Source organism: Sapajus apella, unplaced genomic scaffold (genome assembly GCF_009761245.1).
Source record: "Sapajus apella isolate SASKATOON/1434 unplaced genomic scaffold, GSC_monkey_1.0 scaffold59, whole genome shotgun sequence".
Classification (NCBI taxonomy): domain Eukaryota; kingdom Metazoa; phylum Chordata; class Mammalia; order Primates; family Cebidae; genus Sapajus; species Sapajus apella.
The window spans coordinates 9,633,079-9,655,854 of record NW_022436999.1 but is presented as its reverse complement, the minus strand read 5'-3'; the positions used below and the strand labels follow the sequence as shown (position 1 = coordinate 9,655,854).

Below are 22,776 nucleotides of genomic sequence, written 5' to 3'. Positions count from 1 at the left end.
ACTACTCTATTAAACCTGATTCCTGAAATGAGGCAGAAGGAACATATTAAGATGATCAAAAGTTTAACTGGGAATTGAAGAAAGGGAATATCAAAGACAAAGCTTACAAATGTACAACGCCCAATCAGAATTTTTAATACAGCCAATATTCAAATGACAATATTAAAGTAATAGAAGTCTTGGCCATGTACTATTTTCATAACACACAAGGAAAGCATCTTTTTTGTTGTTGTTGTTAGTCAGAGTCTTGTTCTGTTGCCCAGGCTGGAGTACAATGGCGCAATCTTGGCTCACTGCAACCTCCGCCTCGAGGGTTCAAGCGATTCTCCTGCCTCAGTCTCCTGAGTAGCTGGGACTATAGGCATGTGCTACCACGCCCGGCTAATTTTTGTATTTTTAGTAGAGATGGGGTTTCACCATGTTAGCCAGGATGGTCTCAAACTCCTGACCTCATGATCCACCTGCCTCGGCCTCCCAAAGTGCTGGGATCATTTTTATTTATATTTCCTGTATCAAGTATTTATTTTTTACTCTGCTGGGTATACATACTATACAGATTTACACAGACCAAAAACCAAACTCTGTTTTTGTTATCACTGCTTACTGCTATTAGAAGCAGTAGCAGTATTTACTAATAATTGTTATGATGAATTGGTATAACTAGATTTAACATATGCTGATTATTTCTGCAAATAATTTGCTATCCCCTTAGACATGGAGCTTCTAGAAAATTGGAGCACAGCCAACTGTATGAAAGAAGGCAATCTGTCCATGAGAGATCAAGAATAGAGAAACAACAGAATTTGAATACAGATCAAATGTAAATATAGGCATGATTTAGAAGGCTATGTCAGTACTTCATTAGAAGGGGACAAAGGGAAAAACTGAGTGAAGGAAAGGATTTTGTCTTTGGTTTCCACTCTCCTTGACCGTGGCATGTTCATCAGATGGCAGACATACCACAAAGACAGGAAAAGAGAAGAGACCGGGTGGAAGGGGAGGGAAAAAAGAAAGATTAGAGGGGAAAAGAAAGACATTTGAGCTGGCCCCTCTATGTAGTGATCATTAACGCCAAACTAGTATAATCAAGTTAACAGAAGCAAAATTTATAATAGCTATAAACTGGAAACAACCTAAATGTTCATCAAACAGTATAAAGGATAAGCAGTCATAACCAAACCCCCCAAAACACATATGTGCTGTTTAAGTCATTCACATAAAGTTCTAAATTAGGCCAAACAAATTAAGTTTTAATTAAGTATTAATGTCAGAAGAAAGGACTCAAATCTAGAATTTTTTTTTTGGGGGGGTCTTTTTTTTTTTTTCAGTTCTTTTTGTGGAGAACAAGGTCTTGCTATATTTCCCAGGCAAGTCTCGAACTCCTAGGCTCAAGCTATCCTCCCACCTCTGCATCCCTAAGAGCTGTGATTACAGGTGTGAGCCACTGTGCCCAGCAAAAGTCTGTGCTCTTAACCACTGGGCCACATACAGTTTTGTTTTGTTTTGTTTTGTTTTGTTTTGTTATGAGACAGGGTGGCACTCTGTCGCCCCAGGCTGGAGTGCAGTGGTGAGTGATTATGGCTCACTGCAGCCTCAACCTCCTGGACACAAGTGATCCTCCCACCTCAGCCTTGCAAGTAGCTGGGACTACAGGCACATGCAACCACACCCAGCCAATTTTCATATTTTTAGTAGAGATGGGGTTTCACCAAGTTGCTCAGGCTAACCTCAAATTCCTGAGCCCAGGCAATCCGCTTGCCTCGGCCTCCCTACCGCTGGGATTACAGGAGTGAGTCACGTTGCCAGTCCACAGTCATATTTAAAATAGGGGCTCTGAGGGTACAACATGGTAGTGAACTTGCCTATAGGGAGACTGGCTGGGCTAATTCCTTACCACCATCACCTGTTCATCCCCCTCCCTCCAGAACTCCCTTTTAAGTTGTGTCTTTAGGTATTTTCTCTTGGGCTTGCCTGATTCCCCAGAGAAGAATCATCTAATCTCCTGGCAGCAGGGCATAAGGTATCTGGGAACTGAGCAGATTTAGCCCCAACTCAACACAGTGCCCTACTTTCAGAAAGGTGCACACTGCTGGTCTCAGCTGTGCAGAATGTCCCCAAGTCCAGATTTCCTCTAGTTTAGCCTCTCCAGAGAGTAAACCTTCAGTCTTCTGCTGGGATTTGAGAGGAGCAGTTACATGGCTACCTGGTTTTAGGAGAATGGGAGATGAAGAATTCTAGCTACTTCTTTTTTTTTTTTCTTCTCTGTCTCTTGACCTCGTGATCCGCCTGCCTCGGCCTAGCTACTTCTTATACAGACTTTCCAGTGAATCTCCTGTTTCGTCCCCATGCACCCTTACTTTGAGAGGTTATCTTTCTGAAGCTCCTTGGAGTTGTGCACATGACTTGGCTATGTCTTGACTTTCCTTGCTGTTGCTTCGTATTCAGCTTTCTCTGATCAACCAAGGTAGTAACCACTGTTCCTTTGCTTTCTAGCTTCCAAAATGTTAATGTTGAGAACTCTCCATTTTGCTTTGTTCTTGTGGGTTTTACTTCTTTTCAGTAAATATGGGGAGTTTTTAGGGAATAAAAGTAAATAAATGCATGGGTTCAACAGACCCTATTTACTCAAATGTTAGTGATTATTTCCTATTAAATTACTTCTTCCATTCTCCAGTAACTTCTGCTAATTCAAGTAATTTAATTTGCTCATGCAAAAAATGTATCAGACTCTTTTTAGTCGGAAAGAGTCCAGTAAAATGGGGGGGGAGGGTGAAGGCAGGTGCCCTAATCTTAGCCAAAGTAAAGTAAAATGAAAGATTTTCACAAGAATTTTCTTTCTCAGAATTAACACCAACTACATTAGTAGGTCTTAGTATGAAATAAAATGGAAAAATCAAGCATGTTCAGGATCTGGGAATACTGAATGCAAATGAACAACTCCAAGTCATGTTTTCGTCCAATGAAAAAGTACATAACTTCCCCAAAAATAAAAATAAAGGTCAGCACTAGAATGTAAGGTAGAACAAGTCCCAGCCCTTAGCATGCTGCTCTCCTCTCAATACTCAGTCCCCTATCACCTTTTCTACTATGACCTCTGTGTCCAGGGCACATGGATATCCTTAATTTCTTTATTTCCAGTTATACATAGAGCAGCTTTGACATCTCACTAACATCTCAAATTCGGGCCAGTCAAAACCAGTTTCATTCATTTTTCATCCTCACTGAACTCCATTTATCTCTAAAAGAGAATTCTCCTCCCACCTTCCCCATTCTTTCCAGAAGTTCACTATTTTTTTTTAACCCGTTGGTCGTCTCCTTTAATTGCGATATACAATTTGTCAACAAGTCATTTTATTTATTACTTCAAAACGTCTCTTTGATGCTCATGGTGGTTATTACTTTTAGTACTGGAAATTTAGAAACTGCTTAAATATCCCAAATTAGAAAAACAGTTAAGTAAACAGCGGTATATCCACATAATGGACTGTTAGAAGCCATTAGAATTGTGCTTTTAAAAGATTACTTAATTACAGGAAAGCATGTTTACATAATAATGCTAATGAAATAAAAAACAGAATCCAAAACTGTATATGTAGTAAGACAGGAAAAACGGTTTAACAAGGAAAAACAGGAAAGAGGCAAAGGGGAATTTTCTGGGGTGATGGCAATCTTCTAGATCTCACCTGGCTGGCGATTTATACAAGTACATATAATTGTTAAATTCATTGAACGTTCACTGCCAAAGATCTGTTCTTCAAATATTATTGTATGTTAAGTATATCTAAATTTTTTAAGGGAAAAAAGTCATATTAAAAAAAAATAGACTAAGAGCCAATTGGCCAAAATGTGGGTAGTGACTGAATTTAAATACTGAAACGATGGGTGATTCTTTTCTTTGATGAGCGTGGAGAAAAAAATAGAAGATGGTGAGTTCTTTGCATATTCTTAGTTTCCTCTTCCTTTGCAACCATGTGACAAACCTAAAACAACAGCCCTCTGCCACAGGCCATCCTGGGTTATATCTGCCAGCCTAATCTGCCTTAAAGGACCACAGACTTTCTTCACAAGGGCTGGAGAAAGAAAGGTAAAGAATATCGTTTCATTTTACCTCCTGCTCAAAAAGCCTTACAACTCCCTGCTTGCCGTCTGCAGATTAAGCCTAGCCTCCTCTGCTTAGCTTGTCAAGCCCTCTATAATCTACACTCATCCCTGCCTCTCTCCCCCTTACTGCCCACAAATTCTGACCACGAACCCTCCACTCCCATTCCGCTCCTATTTCAAGATTAAACTTTGTTCAAATTAGGAGGCAACTTTTTACCTGCTGAAATGGTGACAGCAATGTTAAATTAATTAGCTGTTATCCTCACACAAAACCATCACAGGGAAATGATATTTCACACAGAGACGACTGTATTGCACTCTCTCCAAAATTGGAAATGTAGCAGTGAGTCCAAAAGTGAAGATTGTTGATATTAAATCTTAGAATCCAAAAATAGAGGTGTAAACACTGCAATAGTCATAGTGCTTACTGTGTATAAATTGGCGCAGGCTCTTGTACCGCCTGCGTTGGCCTCAAGCACTCCTGCCCCACACAGGCTAGCCATGTGATACCAAGGCTTTGCTGCATTTTTTCACCATCTCGGGGACTATGGGTCCTAAGTCCTAAAAGGTTACTAAAACTGCTTAATTAAATGATTTCTGTAAAAGCCACAGTGTACAAGTTGATAAAACAATACCAACACAAGGCTTTTTTGAGAACACAAATTCTAAACATCTGCTATGAGGACTTTATGGTTCAAAATCAGGTAATGCTCAAGGAAAAATTAAGCCTCTTGAATTGCGAATCTTTTAAAGAACATACACAAAACATTTGAGGCTCCTGATGTATGTTTCTGACTACTAGGTATGTGTTATTAATTGAAATCACTAAAAATAAACAAGAAACAGTGCCAAAACTAACTGTCACTGTCTCTTATATCTGTGTCTCTGTGCATGTCTCTGTGTGTGTCTGTGACCCTTCATTAGCAAAACAAAGCCCTGAGCTAGTTGGTGGGTAATTAAAACACACCCGACCTACATACACTAATACAACCATAGGTGCTGTCCATAGATTAACACTGCTCCTTATCCCAGTACTACTGCTTCATAATGAATTCAGTGGGATGGATATGCCACTCCAGGGGAGGACAGGATGCCAGCCGTCCCCACTGACAGTCACACATAGCTGGCCTCATCTTAGTTCCTCTGAAGGAAACCAAGAGAGGGATCTAGGGGCAGAAATTGACCACCAACCCCTGTGAGCTTACTTTTTTTTTTTTTTTTTTTTTTTTGAGATGGAGTTTCACCCAGGCTGGAGTACTATAGTGCAATCTAGGCTCACTGCAACCTCCACCTCCCACGTTCAAGCGATTCTGCTGCCTCAGCGTCCTGAGTAGCTGGGTCTACAGGTGCATGCCACCATGCCCCTCTAGTTTTTTGTATTTTTAGTAGAGACGGGGTTTCACTGTTAGCCAGGATGGTCTTGATCTCTTGACCTCATGATCCGCCCACCTCGGCCTCCCAAAGTGCTGGGATTACAGGCATGAGGCTACCATGCCCGGCCTGTGCTTACATTTTAAATGTGCTTTAAACACCACTGCCTTCTGATTATTTTACTGTTCAAACAACTGCCAGAGGCATTTGAACCAGAACAACTCCATACTGAACAGGGGCTAGGTAAAATAAGGCTGAGACCTGCTGGGCTGCATTCCCAGTAAGTGAAGGTATTTTTAGTCACAGGATGACATGAGAAGTCGGCACAAGATACAGGTCATAAAGACCTTGCGGATCAAACAGGTTGCATAAAGAAGCCGGCCAAAACCCACCGAAACCAAGACGGCAACGAGAGTGACCTCTGGTCATCCTCACTGCTACACCATGGTACTACATGGTACCAAATACCAGCACCCATAGCAGTTTACAAATGCCATGGCAACGTCAGGAAGTTACCCTATATGGTCTAAAAAGGGGAGAAATCCTCAGTTCCGGGAATTGCCCATCCTCAGGGCTGCTCTGCCTATGGAGCAGCCATTCTTTTATTCCTTTGCTTTCTTAATAAACTTGCTTTCACTTTACTCTATGGACTCACCCCAAATTCTTTCTCTGTGGACTCACCCCGAATTCTTTCTTGCATGAGATCCAAGAACCCTCTCTTGGGGTCTGGATCAGGACTCTTTCTGGTAACACAACTACTCTTACTTTATAGAACAGGATATAACAAATTATCCACTTTAAGGGCAGCACAAATCTAACACTTAATTTTCCAACAGTTTCTAAAAATTTTTTTCTAACCTAAGAGAAAAAAGCCAGAAATCCCTGCAAAGGAAGTGGCCTGCCTTATTCCAGAGAGTGGTCTATCCTATTCCCATAAAGCCCTTACTTTCCACAGGAAGGCCAATTCCAGAGGATTTCAAAGCAACCCATTAAGTACCTAACATCGTATTTTCCAATAGTGCTTGTTTACCGATTTTGTCAAAAAAATGTACTTGCTCTCCAACTTAGCAAATAATCATAACCAGTCCTATTATTACTGAGAAACATCTTTCCTTGCACGTGTTATTCCTAACCCTCCTCGCCATGACCCCACCAGCTTTCCCTCTCCACCACTCGGCCAACCCTCGCCTCTCTCTATTCATCACTGAAAAGGCATTTCTACTCTATAGTCTTGTGTCTTTGCACCATTTTTCAAGGCAACTTGCTCCTGAGAAGTCACTGGATAGCATATTTCTTCTTGTTTTCTGACAGATCAAGTTTGGCTTTAAAACTTGGTCAGCAGCCAACTGCCTCCTGGAAATGACCTGCTCATTGTCTGCTTGCCAGATTCCTGCCTCAGGCACTCCTGTCTCTGTGAATTCCACATTGAGGACACTCGTTTTCTCAGCTTTTTCCTGCTCATCATGCACCACTGTGGTGTAACCAGCTTTCTCCAAAGAATCAGCCAATAAATCCCTCTCTTTCATTTCTGTGTCTCTTCGGTAGAGAGACAGCCAAATCATACAAACTAACACCCAGAGCTGGGATTATCCAAGACCCACTTGCACACACCACAAGCAAGATTTCTCACTTTGTCATCCATGCGCTTAATAGATTTTCCCAGAAGCATTTAGACCTTTAAACCACATTTTCAGATCCAAGGTTAAATTAAAAGGTGGGAGAAAAGAGAAACCAAAACTTGAATGCGGTACTGTAACTTATCCTGCAAAATTCTGCGGCTAGCCACTGGGGGGAGGGGGAGGGGGGGAGTATTCTCATTACAGTGAGATGATATTATTGGATATATCAGTGCTAGACAAGTCACAGCTGTCAAACAATTTTAAGTATATTAAAAACTCTGAACAACCTTTAAAGCAGTTAAGCCAGAAGGACTACAGCTTGTAAATGAAGCAAATAGCAATCTCGAGTAGCTCAGTTGCTTCCTGAGTAAAAACCCTCTCTTTAGCACATTTAAATTAAAACTAAACACTCTAAAATCCCTGTCAGATTCCTTAAGAGAGAATGCTTGCAGGAGAGAAATGCTAAATTATTACTAGAGTGGGGACATGAATATGCAAGTATATCAGAAAAAATTCATTTAGATGAACTTAGGGCAGGATACACACAAATGTATATATGTAATTATAAACACATGGGCAACATGTAGATTCACAGGGAGCTTCCACTCCCCCCCAAAAGAGACTTGAAAATAAAACTTCATAGAGAGTAAGTTTGAAATCAACAGTCAGACAAAAGACATGGAAAGTCATCCGAAAGAGACAAAAAAAAAAAAAAGCTTTCAGGTTAGCAGGACTTCATTGTAACCAGAAAAATGTATGAACCAATATAAAGAGACAGGTAAGTCTATCCGGGTGCTAGAGGTGGTACCATGAATAATGATAATAATGATATGGCTACTTTAACAGTGCTTACCATGGTGCTAAGCATTGTTCATGTTTTCGAAACAACCTTATAAAGCTACCATAGAGTAACAAGCTTAGAGGGATGAGACTTGCCAAGATCACATAGTTCAGCAAGTGGCCAGACTGGGTCCTAGTCTGTTTGTCTATGCCAGTGACCCAGGAAGGACAACAAAAAGGGAAAAGCAGGCTGTGCACACATAAGTGCTTCCAAGGATGAGGGTATCCATCATGGAGATGGAGGGATGTTTGAATCATCAAATTAACTTCCCTTGTTCCAAATCCAGGTTAACCAAGCAACCTAAGGATGCCTTGGCAGCTTGCATAGCTTGCCTGCAGGAAGAAAAGGCACAGTTCACACATACACAAACAGCTATCCACTGAGCAGTGCCCTTCTCACTATGAATTCATACACTGGCACTTTCAATTTCCATGTAAGTTGTTTGTGAGTCCTATCAATTCTACACAAACAAGGCTGCAAGGAGGGGCCCCTCTATGATGCACAGGTAAGGAGCACCAACAGGCAAAGGAGCCTGATTTCTGGAACTTCTAATGGCAGGGCGAGGGAGAAGTGGAGTCGGGGAGCACATGAACTCAGGGGGCTGCGGTTTGGGTGGAAGAAAGAGGGGTGTTCTGAACTACACCGCCTTCCTCCTGAGCTCCTCCTCTCCTCCTCTGTCACTATTACTCTTAAAGACTGAAAAGCAGTGGTAGGGTAGAGAGAAGAGCTGAAAAGCAGCGTTAATTCACGAATAACACAAAGGCAGTGTAAAGCTATTATATAGGGCAGCAGAAGCAGTAAGGGGAGAGGGAGTGAAAAAGCTGTTCTTAAGCAAAAAAAGTGAACATTTAACCCCAGAGCATACTATTTGGTCTGGCCTTGTCAGAAGCAGCAAAATACAGGGAAGAGCTTAATCAAAGGCCTTTTTACCTACTTAGAAGAGCTCAAGAAAAAAACTTAGTACAGAGGCAACATTCCCACTTTTAGGGGTTTTAGTCCTCACTCCTATTGGAAAGAATAATTCCAGGAAAGCATTATGGCTTAGCATTTAAGAGTATGGTTCTGGAACGAGATTGCCAAGGTTCAAATCTCAATCAACCAGGTGAGTGGCTCTGGACAAGTTTCTTAACCTCTCTCTTCCTTTACCTTATCTATAAACTGGCATCTATTATGATACTACCTATGTCACAGGTGGTTCTCATTCAATGTGAAGACTGAATTAACCACACATTGAAGTTCCTGCAGATTATTACGCAGCTAGCAATGGAAGGCATACAGGTGCTGGCAATCTTCTTTCATTAGTACAAATCTTTGTGAAGAGACTTTAAGGATTAAGTATATGGCCACAAGTCTAAATTGTGTAACTTTACAGCAACCTACCTAAACTCACACCATATAAAACAAAAAATCTGAACAGTCAGATATGTATTTAAGATACGGAGTTCAAGACCAAAAACCTTCCCACAGAGAAACTAGCCCAAATCGTTTCATTGGTGAAATCATTCTAACAACTTCATTTTTTCATCTTTAGTTACTGCCAGAAATGGGAGGACTCTGCTCTTTCCCAATCTTGTATTTTCCAACTGAGCAGCATCCAGCACAGATATTTACTGCACACAGGATGAAATCGGGCTTAAACCATTTTTGAGTCACATGTACCTTTGAAAATTTAAGCAACAGCAAGTTATTTTCTCCCATAAAAATATACAGAACACACAAAATTGTGCAGTTAACATCAGCGGGTTCAGTGACCCCAAGAAATCCATCTATTGGCACCCCAAGAGGCTAAATCAATATTGTTAAATGAGCTTTAACTGGATTAGCACAGAATGACAGTTTAAGATGGGAACTGACGAAAGGATATCAAGTACAGACCAGTTTCCCTACCCTTTGAAAAATTATGAATGCTACCAATCTGCTCTGAACCTTGAGCAGTGAATTCCTTCTGATTTCATTCCACAAATGTCGTTGAGGGATCTCATTATCATATTCTTAAATTATTTCCTTTGTACCAAGAAATTCTTTAATTTCTAATCTAATTTTCAGGTCTTATCTTTTATGCTTATCTTATCCTTCAAATTTCCCACCAGCTTCAGTTATTAAGTGCGCTTCTCAGATACCACTCAATTCTCTTCCATTATTTATAATTCTAATATTGTAAGTGGTCCATCCTCACCCCCAATGGCTCTTTTGCTTTTAACAAACACCTACAAATCTTATCTCCTTTGGAGCTAAAGAGTCACCTGGAAGGCAAATTCTGGCCAGCATGTATACAGTGGTCCCTGTCTTATCCATGACTTGACTTCCTATGGTTTCAGTCACCCATGGAATAAATACAATAAGATATTTTGAGAGAGGGAGAGAGAGAAACAGAGAGAGGGACAAAGAAAGAGAAGAGAGACCACATTTACATAGCTTTTTTCACAGCGTATTGTTACAACTACTCTATTTTACTGTTATTGTTAATCTCTCACTGTGACTAATTTCTAAATTAAACTTTATCATAGGTATGTATGTGTAGGAGAAAACATAGGATATATGTATAGGATTCAGTGCTATCCACAGTTTCAGGCATCCCTAGGGGCCCTGGAACATATCCCCATGGATAAGGTGGGGGGGGCTATCATGGTTACATTCTTTATCAGATGCAGGAAGATGACAAATGGAAATTTCATATTTCCCCCTGGTGGTTATCATTCCAAAGCTACATTGAGATAGTTGTTATTTTATTAGAAGAAACTCTCTGCCCTTCAGCTAATAATGTAGCAAGGTTAACAAAGCACTACTAAGAGTACACGTAGGCAGGCTCTAAGACATTTAATAGCAGCTTCTTAATTTTCTACAAAATTGTATTATTGTATTAAGAGGCTAACCAGAGCTCTGGTTTCCAGTTAAATCAAAGAATGTATTTAAAAAAAAAAAAAAAAAAAAAAACAACTAGATAAATAACCAAGTAAAAAGAAATAATTTGAGGGCGGGGGGGGGGGGTGGGGAAAGCTAATGGTGGCCAAGAAACAATGTAAAGAACTCAAAGATCTCAACAGAAAAGAAGGACAAACCTTCTTTTATCTTAAAATTGAATTAGCTTTGGGAAATTACATATTCTACCATTTGAGGTAAAACCAGAGATTGAGAATTGAAGCAGACTTTGAAACCAAAAAAAGTCAAGTCACAGAGAAAATATGAAAATAATAACAGCAAATGATCAATGTGACAAGGCTGTATACTGTTTGTAGGAGAGAAGTGACAGGATTTTACTCCAATGAAGACAGTATACCCAAGATGCGAGCAATTATTTTCTACAGTCATCATCTCAACCTCTTGATTTTTGTATCTACTCTTCAACCCACTAGCTCCCACCTGTACCACTGCAGTGAAATGATGATTCACTGTTATCATCTAGAGTGCCATCATTATTCTTTCCCTCCCCTGCCCTACTCCCATTCTGATAACTACCCATTTCCACCTCCAACTTTCCACATGTAGGTCTGTCATAGAAACCTCAACCTTAACTCATCAAAAACCAACTCCTTGGCTTCCATCCAAAGCCTGCTCTCCCTACTACTGTACCTTTCCCAAACAGCAGCAACCACACCACAAACTACCCAACTGCCAAAGCTATCTGAGACTCCTTTCTCTCTAACACTCCAAAACTTCACATAAATGCTAATGAGCAGCATCAATTTTACCTCCTAGGTGAATCTCAAATGCTTCTTTCCTCTCCTTCCCGACTTCCATGCCTGCAGTTCGCTTAGGCCCTCCACAATTTCTCCAATAAAACAGCCTCCTAATTGATTCCTCTCTGGCTTCAATCTCAGCCTCCTCCAGTCTCTCTGTCCCACTGCCACTGAAATAAAATCTGACCATGTTACTTTCCCACATGGAACCTTTCAACATTTATCCATCCGTTGTCTGTGAGGTTCTTTCAGACTCTGGCCCACATCCACATCTTCAGCTGCCACCATTCACCTCCTCCCACTCTCTAACACACATACTCACATAATACTGGAACCACATAGCACAACTGTGTTTCCCTGTATATATCATGTGGTTTGGGAATTTCTTTGCATCACCTAATTCTCTTTAAGTTCAGCCACATTCATCTTTTTTTATTTTATTTTATTTATTTATTTTTTTTTCTTTGGGACGGAGTTTCGCTCTTGTTACCCAGGCTGGAGTGCAATGGCACGATCTCGGCTCACCGCAACCTCCGCCTCCTGGGTTCAGGCAATTCTCCTGCCTCAGCCTCCTGAGTAGCTGGGATTACAGGCACGCGCCACCATGCCCAGCTAATTTTTTGTATTTTTAGTAGAGACGGGGTTTCACCGTGTTGACCAGGATGGTCTCGATCTCTTGACCTCATGATCCACCCGCCTCGGCCTCCCAAAGTGCTGGGATTACAGGCTTGAGCCACCGCGCCTGGCCTTATTTTTTTTGAGATGAAGTTTCACTCTTGTCACCCAGCTGGAATGCAACAGCGCAATCTCAGCTCACTGCAACCTCCACCTCCCTGGTTCAAGCGATTCTCCTGCTTCAGCCTCCCAAGTAACTGGGATTACAGATGCCCACCACCACGCCCAGCTAATCTTTATATTTTTAGTAGAGATGGGGTTTCACCATGTTGGCCAGGCTGGTCTCGAACTCCAGACCTCAGGTGATCCAACTGCCTCAGCCTCCCAAAGTGCTGGGATTACAGGAGTGAGCCACCACGCCTGGCCACATTCATCTTTTAATACCCTACTGAGGCTACAATCATTCTGTCAAGCCTTCCTTAACCACCCCCTACCTACCCTCATGTCCCTCTACTCCTTCCTTGCCTTGTACAGACTTGATTACTATACATATGACATTATCTTGTTATTGTTCATTATCTTGTTATTGTCCCTCTACCAGACTGTGAGCTCATTGGCAAAGTGAAGCCCTGTCTTTTTTTATCAGCAAAATGTCAAAGTGTGACACTGAGTCATTTAAATAAACATTAGGAATTAATTAAAACAACATCTTCACCCATGAGATTTCAACTCATATTTGAAGTATCCCCAAAAAAAACATTTTTGAGAAAAAATATGTGCAAATATAAAGAATATAAAACATACAGAGTTCAAGCTCAGGTAAATAAAAATTTATACAAGGTGATTTGGAAAGCCAGAAATTTTAAGAAATCTTTCAAACAGACACAACAACAGAACCAAAAAGGCATTTAGCATAATGTGGTTTAAAAAAATGCCTCAGGGACAGACATTTGACACCTGATACTTGAGATGATGCAAAGCAGAATGGAGCAACTGAAGGAACTGGAAGTCCTGATTCTCATTTTTCCATCAGATGTGACTCCAAGAGACCCCATGAGAAATACATGAAACAAACCACTTTCTGAAGCAACTCTTTGCACAGTAGTCTGTAAACTTCAATAAAGGCATAATCCATTCAAAATTTCTTAGACTGTGTTGATCAAAACATTTGTTAATTTTCAGAACTGGAAAGATGTGAGTGAGGGATTCATCATCAACTCCCTCCATTTATAATAGAAGAAACTGAGGCTTAGAGAGAAAATTACTTACCCAAGTTCTTACCACTAGGTTAAGTGGAGGATGAGAAATGAAGACAGTGGCTTCCATGTTCTCTGCCTGGGACTCTTCCACTACCCACTCTACTCTTCTACAGGTAAGTTATGGGCTATTTTGCTTTACAGGCATATCTCAGACACATTATAGGATAAGTTCCAGACCACCACAATAAAGCAAATATCTCAATAAAGTAGTCACACACATTTTTTTTTGTTTCCCTGTGCATGTAAAAGTTGTGTTTACAATACACTGTAGTCTATAAATAGTGCAATAGCTTTATGTCTAAAAACAAAAATGGACATACCTTAATTTAAAAATACTTTATTGCTAAAAAGTGTTAACAGTCATCTGAGCCTTCAGCAAGTCGTGATCTTTTTTGCTGGTGCAGGGTCTTGCCCTCATGTTAATGGCGACTGATTGATCGTAGTGGTGGCTGCTGAAGGCTGAGATAGCTGTGGCAATTTCTTAAAATAAGATGACAATGAAGTTTGTGGCTTCAATTGACTCTTCCTTTCATGAAAGATTTCTCTGTGGCACGTGATACTGTCTAACAGCATTTGATCCACAATGGAACTTCTTTTCAAATTGGAGTCAATCCTCTCAAACCCTTACACTGCTTGATCAACTAAGTTTATATAATGTTCTAAATCCTTTGTCGTCATTCCAACAATGTTCCCAGCATTTTCAGGAGTCGATTCCCTCTCAAGAAACCACTTTCTTTGCTCATCCATAAGAAGCAACTTCTCATTTGTTGAAGTTTTATCATGAGATTGCAGCAATTCAGTCAAATCTTCAGGATCCACTTCTAATTCTAGTTCTCTTGCTATTCCCATCACATCTGCAGTTACTCTCTCTATTGAAGTCTTGAACTCTCAAGATCATCCATGAGGGTTGCAATCAACCCTTTCCAAACTCCTGTTAATGCTGCTATTTTGACTTCCTCCTGTGAATCACAAATGTTCTTAAGGGTCTAGAATGGTGAATCCTTTTCAGAAGGTTTTCGATTTGCTTTGCCCAGATCCATCAGAGGAATCCCTATCTATAGCAGCTACAGCCTTAAGAAATGAATTTCTTAAATACTAAGACTTGAAAATCAAAATTACTCCTTGACTCATGAGCTTAAGATTGGATGGTATGTCAGCAAGCATGAAAAAAACCAACATTCATCTCCTTGTACATCTCTATGAGAGCTCTTGGGTAACTACGTGCATAGTCAATGAGTAGCAGTATTTTGGGGGAAAAGAAAAATGAAACGTTTTTCTGAGCAGTGGGCCTCAACAGTGAATACAGAATATTAGGTAGACCATGCATAAACAGAGGTCTTGTCATCCAGGCTTTGCTGTTCCATTTACACAGCATAGGCAGGGTGGATTTAGCATGGTCGTTAGACACCCTAAGATTTTCAGAATAGTAAATGAGCACTGCCTTCAACTTGAGCCACCAGCTGCATTAGCCCTTAACAAGAGAATTAGCCGGGCCTTCAAAGCTTTGAAGCCAGGCACTGATTTCTCCTCTCTAGCTGTAAAAGTCACAGACGGCAACATCTAATAGATGGCTGTTTCATCTACATTGTAACTCTATTGTTTAGTGTAACTACCTTCATCAATATCTCAGCTGTATCTTCTGGACAACCTGCTGCAGCTTCAGCTTCTACAACAGCATTTGGTGCTTCACCTTGCACTTTTATGTTAGAGAGATGGCTATTTTCCTTAAACCTCATAAGCCAACCAGCCTCTGCTAGTGTTCAACTTTTCTTCTGCAGCTTCCTCAACTCTCTCAGCCTTCATAGAACTGAAGAGAGCCAAGGCCTTGCTCTGGATTAGGCTTTGGCATAAGGAATGTTGTGGCTGGTTTGATATTCTATCCAGATCACTCAAACTTTCTCAATTACCAGTAATAAGGTTGTTTTATTCTTATCATTCATGTGTTCACTGGAGTAGCAGTTTTAATTTCCTTCAAGAACTTTTCCTTTGCATTCACAACTTGGCTGTCTCATGCAAGACGCCCAGCTTTTGGCAAGCCTTTCTCACTAAGCTAAATCATTTTTGGCTTTTGATTTAAAATGAGAGACATGTGACTCTTCCTTTCCCTGGAACACTTAGAGGCCGTTATAGGGTTATCAATTGGCCTAATTTCAACACTGTTGTATTTGGGGGAATAGGGAGGCCTGAGAAGAGGGACAGAAGCTGAGGAACAGCTGCTCAGCGGAGCAGTCAGAACACATACAACATTTATCGATTAAGTTTGCCGAAGGGGCACATTGCATGGTGCCCCAAAACAATTAAAATAGTAACTTCAAAGATCTCAATGCAAAGGTTTGAAATATTGCAAGAATTACCAATATGCAACTTAGAGATATGAAAGGAGCATATGTTGTCAGGAAAAATGGCACCAATAGTCTTGTTCCACACAAGGTTGCCATAAACCCTCAATTTGTTTAAAAAAAAATAGCAACTCCCTAATATCTGTGAAGTGCAATAATACAAGGTGTGCATGTGATTTGTTTACACACGTAAGAGCTGCTTTTCTTTCCCAATTCAAGTAGTCTGTAGGTGGTATCCAGACTTAATTGAAATGTTAAAAATAGTTTCCACAACACATAGATTACTTTCATCTCTTACTCTTTTCTTCCCCTAACGAGGACACCAGTTCTCCAAGTACAAGTCCCATCAAAAGCTCTCGTTTGGATCAAAGGCTCTCGGTACTAATGCTGATACCATAACATGCCATTTTACATCATTACTCGTCCTGGTTTGCAAAACCCAGCTATCGCTTCATTAATATTTCATTAAAAAAAAGCACTACCATTTCCCTTACTAATTCTAGTGAAGTGATTTTGTTTTACAGTGACAAGGAAGAGAAATAGGCGGGGACAGTGACATCCAACAGGCAGGATCATCTTGAAAGTAGAGAGCTTAAGAACCACTGTGGCAATGGAATAAAACACATCTCACTGACGGAGCACTTTATGTCCACAAAGAGTTAACAGTGGGTTCCACCAATCATTGTAAAACCAAGTATCTAATAAAATCATTGAAATGTAAAAATAATATTTATTGAATACTTGCCAAGTATTAAAGACTATTCTAAAAGCTTTACAAATATTGTTGCTAATCCTCACAAAATCCCCCAAAGGCATGTATTACACAAATTAGGAAAGTGAGCAGCACCAGAATGTATATATACAATGGGCTTAGAGATAGCAAAATAGAAGAGAATGAGGGTACCAAGTGGGACTTGGTTCCAGTTTTCCTTACAGAACAGTAAGCATATGTTCTCTGGACTGTATATGTATGTGATGTGGTGAGAACGCTGATACGCAAACAAAAGCACAAGTATGTTACTTGGGTGTAATATTTATGGAAGGGTTGGGAAAACTATGGCTACCCTCCACCCACCCTACGTACCTCTTAGCACCACAGGAAAATGGAGGGCCTCAAAGTTAAAATAACTTGCTCACATTCATGAAGCAAGCATGGCCAGAGCTGGCATTTGAACCCAGGTCTGTATGGTTCCAAAGTCTTGTCTCTTTCTTTTTATTTTATTTATTTTTTGTTTGTTTTGAGATGGAGTCTTGCTCTGTTGCCCAGGCTGGAGTGCAGTGGTGCGATTTCAGCTCACTACAACCTCTGCATCCCAGGTTCAAACCATTCTCCTGCCTCAGCCTCCCGAGTAGCTGGGATTACAGGCATGTGACATCACATCTGGTTAATTTTTGTATTTTTAGTACAGACGAGGTTTCGCCATGTTGGACAGGCTGGTCTCAAACTCCTGGCCTCAAGTGATCCACCTGTCTTGGCCTCCCAAAGTGCTAGGATTAGAGGTGTGAGCCACCGTGCCCGGCGCCTTGTCTCTTTCTACTCTATCATAGTAACTCCTTTTCTGCAAATGCTCCAGAGTGTCTAAGTACCATATACAGTTAGTAGCTAACAATTTCACAAATCACCAAATATGAAAAATAAGTTATACTTCTAAGAAGCCCAAACTACCCTCTAGAAAGTTAATTTTCTAATGCCCTAGAACAGCAAGTACACTAACAGATTCAACATCTCCTAAGGTAAAGATCCAGTGTATTTTAAAACACACATGATAGGAGTCTCTTTTTTTGGCTGGAGAATGGAGAGAAAAAGAAGGAGAAAACGGTCTCCCTTAGGAGACCAAACCTGGTTTAAGATCAAGCTTGTTTATATGAATGACAGAACTTTTGGATTATGCTAAACATTAGCTTTAAAATCTGGGTATAATCCAATGACATCCAATATCTTCATCATAATTTGAGAGACTGAACTGCCTACATTTTAAGGAGGAATTCATTCATTCAACAAATTTTAAGAAGACCTGGGCTAGGTAGGAGGCATTATGGATGCCACAGAGATGTATGTGCAGAACACAGTTCCTTCTCAGGAGTGCTTACATCTGATGAGAAAAATCAGATAAATACGTGAAAAGATAAAAAGTAGCAAATGAACAAATTTCCAAAATAGTGAGTTGCCAAGAAGCAGAGGAACTGAAGGAAGGAAAAAGCACTGGTTTTTTTGTTTTTTGTTTTTTTTTTTTTTCAGGAGACAATAGTAGCACTTTAAGTCAGCTCTTGAAGGAAAAATGAGAATTAGAACTAGAGGTGAGGGAGTGGGGAATACATGAAAGTCCAGAAACAGGGAAGAAAGGCTATTTAAGTCAAATCAATATCAAATGCTGGTGAGGATGTGGAGCAACAGGAATTTTCATTCACTGCTGGCAGGAATGCAAAATAGTACCACTACCCTGGAAGACAGTTTGGCAGTCTCTTATAAAACTAAACATACTCATTACTTATAACAACTAATAAAAGTAAATGCAAATTTTAAAAAATGCAATATACTCTTACCACACAATATATACAGCAATCACATTCCTTGGTATTTACCCAAAGGAGTTGAAATCTTATGCTCGTTAAAAAAAAAAAAAAAGGCCGGGCACGGTGGCTCACGCCTGTAATCCCAGCACTTTGGGAGGCTGAGGCAGGCAGATCACGAGGTCAAGAGATCAAGACCATCCTGGTCAACATGGTGAAACCCTGTCTCTACTAAAAATACAAAAAAATTAGCTGGGCATGGTGGCGCATGGCTATAGTCCTAGCTACTTGGGAGGCTGAGGCAGGAGAATTGCTTGAACCTGGGAGGCGGAGGTTGCAGTGAGCCAAGGTCACGCCACTGCACTCCAGCCTGGCGCCTGGTGACAGAATTAGACTCTGTCTCAAAAAAAAAAAAAAAAAAAAAACTTGTACACAGGTATTTATATCAGCTTTATTCGTAATTGCCAAAACTGGGAAGCAACTAAAATGTCCTTTAGTAGGTGAATGGATAAACTATGGTACATCCAACCAATAAAGTGTTATTCAACACTAAAAGAAATGCACTATTAAGTTTTGAAAAGACATGCAGGAAGCTTAAGTGCATATCACCAAGTAAAAGAAGCCCATCTGAAAAGAATACATGCTGTATGATTCCAACTACATGACAGTCTGGAAAAAGCAAATTTATGGAAACAGTAAAAAGATCAGTGGTTGCCAGGGAATTGAAGGTGGTGGGTGATAGAGAAACGGAGCACAGAGGATTTCTCAGGGCAGTGAAAACACTATGTATGATACTATAATGGTGGATACATGTCATTATACATACATTTGTCTAAACTCATAGAATGTCCAACACCAAAAATGAACTCTGGGTGATAATGATGTGCCAGTGTAGGATCATCAATTTTAACAAATGTGCCTCTCTGATGGGAGTTGGGGGAGGTGTTGATAATGGGGAAGGCTGTGCTTATGCTGGGAAAGAAACATTTGAGAAATCTCTGTACTTTCCTCTCAATTTTACTGTGAACCTAAAGCTGCTCTTAAAAAATTAAATCTTCAAAAATAAATAAATACACAGATGTTCTCATACAAAGACAAACTGATGTGTATATAAGGATATTCATAGAGTACTGCTTAAATATGGTACATCTACACAATAAATATTATGCAGCTATAAAAAGAATAAGGCAACTTTATATGTACTGAAATATATATTGCTAAGTGAAAAAAGCAAGGTACAGCAAGTATATAGTGTGCCACCATTTGTGTGCTTACAAAAAAAATTTGTACATATATGTTTGTATATACTTATATATTCATGAACTATCCATGGAAAGATAAAAAGAAAGTTATAAACAATAGATACCACTCTTGGCTGATGATACAGGTAAGCTAAAACCAGGGACTGTGCTCTGCAGAAGGCAGGTAGACTAGAGAAGATCCTCTGCAACACATTAAGAGGTTTAGATACCACGCAAACTCAAGAGCAGGGTTTCTCAACAGTGGCCCTTGTGACATTTGAGGCCAGATAATTCTGTATTGTGGGGGTCCATCCTGTACACTGTAAAATGTTTAACAGTATCTCTGGCCTCTCCCACTAGATGCTGGTAGTACTCTCCTCCCACATCTAGTTGTGACTTACCAAAAATGTCTCTAGACATTGACAAATGTTCCCCGTAAGGTTGAGAAGCACTGCTCAAGAGTCACATGGTCATCTTTAACCCACAAAACATTCTAGCCCTACATTCCTGTAAATTAACAACAAATCCAATATACATTCAGATACAGATCTGAGGAATGTATTGGGCATCGTTTTCAAATGGTCTTCATAGATTAGGCACAGTTTCTCATGCTGAGACCATACAAGTCCCTTTGCAAATCTGAACTATCATTTTTAAACAGATCTACTCCATCACAAAAGTCTCTTTTCTGCACTGGTTGAATACAAATGATAAACAGCTAAATACAAAAGCTAGGTAGATGTTCGGCAGCACACAGAGAATGTGCCAGATCCTCCAACAGTCTTCTCAATGATGCAAGGCCCATAGGGAACTCTGCGGCTATTTCACTAGTCAGTAGACCAGCCTCCTCACCCTGCAAAGCCCATCCCCAAGCAGCATTCACTCTCTAGCTCCAAAATCTTCTAGGATGCCAAGGAAGGCAACTCTCCCACAGAAAATCACATTTTGGCTCAGCTTTTGAAAAACTAAAATAATCGTTGACACAATACGAACATAATTACTCATAGTATGTTAATAATGTTTTTTCTCGTAACTCCTAATGACCACACAAAATCTCAGACACTATTCAAAAATCATGAAAGCCATCAACCCTGATTTCAAGGAGATTATAAAGAGAAGGGTGAGTTATAAAGCCCAAGAGAGGCCTTAACTAGATTCTACAAATCACGATTTTATTAAACATAAAGCCATTTCTAATATACCACAATGAATAAGATTAAAAATAAAAGACATCCAACAGGCTTGAATATTTTTCAAACATGGATCTAAGACTTTTGTTATTTTCCTGTGTCTTTTCTTTTGCCAAAGCTAGAAATCCAATAATACCCTGGCAATCTTGGCTTCATATTTTGAAGTCATTGATTGCTTTAGCACTGTTACAGTTGAAAGTTCTGGATTTCGTTCTCAGGAAATCATGCTCTTCAAATTCTAGCACTGTGCCGACTAATTTTGCTTAGCTCTCCAAAGGTTGGCTCTCATTTGAGGAGGTGACCTCCAATGACCTCACTCTTACAATATATACACCTGTGAGTCACTATGGAAGATGCTTAAAAGTGTCCGCGGAGAAAAAAAGAAACTCACCATTCTAACTACTTCAGGGTAAGTCTGCTCTGTCAAACAGCCTCTGCTTATTGTAATGTAGTCCACCAGTTCATTAAGAGTGGAGCGCTTGTATTCTTTCATTTTAAGATCAGATAGCGTGTCCATGAAGTCAAAAATGACACAGCACTGCTGAAGTTTCTTTAGGAACAGTTCAGGCTGCTCTGAGGATGGAACGTCTAAGAAAAAAAAAGGAAATGGTGTAAGTCTGTCATCAATTTCCAGGTAACAGGAATTCTCTGTGAAAGTTACTTCAAAAGCAAGCTCAAAAAAAATAAGAATTCACATGACAACAGTGTTCTTTTTAACAGTTACACATGGGTGGGAGGGGATACCATATCTACTACTTCAGAGACCTTGTCTTTGAAAACTATATTGTACCAACCAAATTGACTGTATTTGCTATTTCACAACCAAGGATTGACCAAAATCCCAAAAGACTTTAGAAGGTTGAAGCAAATTTTAACCAAAAACACCCAATGTCAATACCTTTAAATCTAAAAACAATGAAAAAGGTCAAATTTTCCCTTATAAGAAAGCTTTTGCTGTTGGGTTAAATTAGTTTTACTAAAAATTTTCAAAGCAGAAATGTCAGTTGATTCATTTTAATTTCATGCTGACATCCTTGGTATTTAAAGCTATTGTTGTGTGTTTATATTTTTTTGTTTTGTTTTGGCTTGATCTGTATGAAGTTTCTTTGTGAAAGAAACCTGAGAAATCTACAAAATGAAGCAATACCAACTCTCTCAAAAAGAGCACACCAGTCATAGGAAAACAAGATTAAATGCCACATAAATCTACATTCTCTTTTTACCCATTTTCTTGTACTGTGAGAGAAAACCACTAACATCTTATATGAATGTGTTCCCAGAATGGACATCTGCTCTTTTCCCACAAACAGCAGGTCAGACATTTGGCTTGGTGTTGTTTCTAAAAAATATGTAGAAATTTTAGGTTAGTTGAAATTCCCCAGCTAGAAAGGAGCCTGATCTACAGTTGGACTTCAAATATACCAACTAAGCTGTAGACAGCCTATCCCACTCCTATCTGCTTTCCAATATTTTATTCCCCCAAACTGGAGCTTCCCTGGAAAAGCAATGAAAATTATTAACAGGGTAGGCTCTCTGCCTTCATGTAAGGTGATTAACTCATTAATCCTCAGAACACCTTTAGAAATAAGCAGGTGGCATTATTATTCTCCATTTTTCATGCACACACAAAATAGAGACCATCACTGAGGCCCCACAATGAATGGGTTACAGAGCTGGGCAAAGTGCCCAGGTCTCTAACCACACTCCCATGTTCCTTTTGTACTAACCAAGACAAGAAGGACCTTAACAGTGTGTAGTCAGTCACTTGCAATCATCTTCAGTTGCCAACCTTCTGGCAAATGCTTTACAGTGTCCTCCTGGCTTGGCCTGCCTGGCCCCTGGGCAGGAGAGCTACAGCATTCAGCACCTGTCTTACAGCCACCAGCAGCAGGAAGTGAGGGCCAGCCTCATTTTCACAGGATCCACCAGACGCTTCTCTACAACCCCCTACCTTACACCCCACAACCCAAATGCCAGCATGGCTACCCAGGACCTCACAGGCAATTCCCGCA

At 40.1% G+C, this 22,776-nt stretch overlaps 1 protein-coding gene across 3 annotated transcripts in view; it reads right to left on the bottom strand.

The window, feature by feature from the left end:
• PPP2R5E (protein phosphatase 2 regulatory subunit B'epsilon) overlaps positions 1-22,776 on the bottom strand; it is a 173,443-nt gene that overhangs the window by 61,124 nt on the left and 89,543 nt on the right. For all 3 annotated transcript variants that reach the window (XM_032245907.1, XM_032245909.1, XM_032245908.1), the window contains one exon: positions 21,156-21,352. In XM_032245907.1, the coding sequence (XP_032101798.1) occupies positions 21,156-21,352 (197 nt within the window). The remainder of the gene's footprint in view (positions 1-21,155; positions 21,353-22,776) is intronic.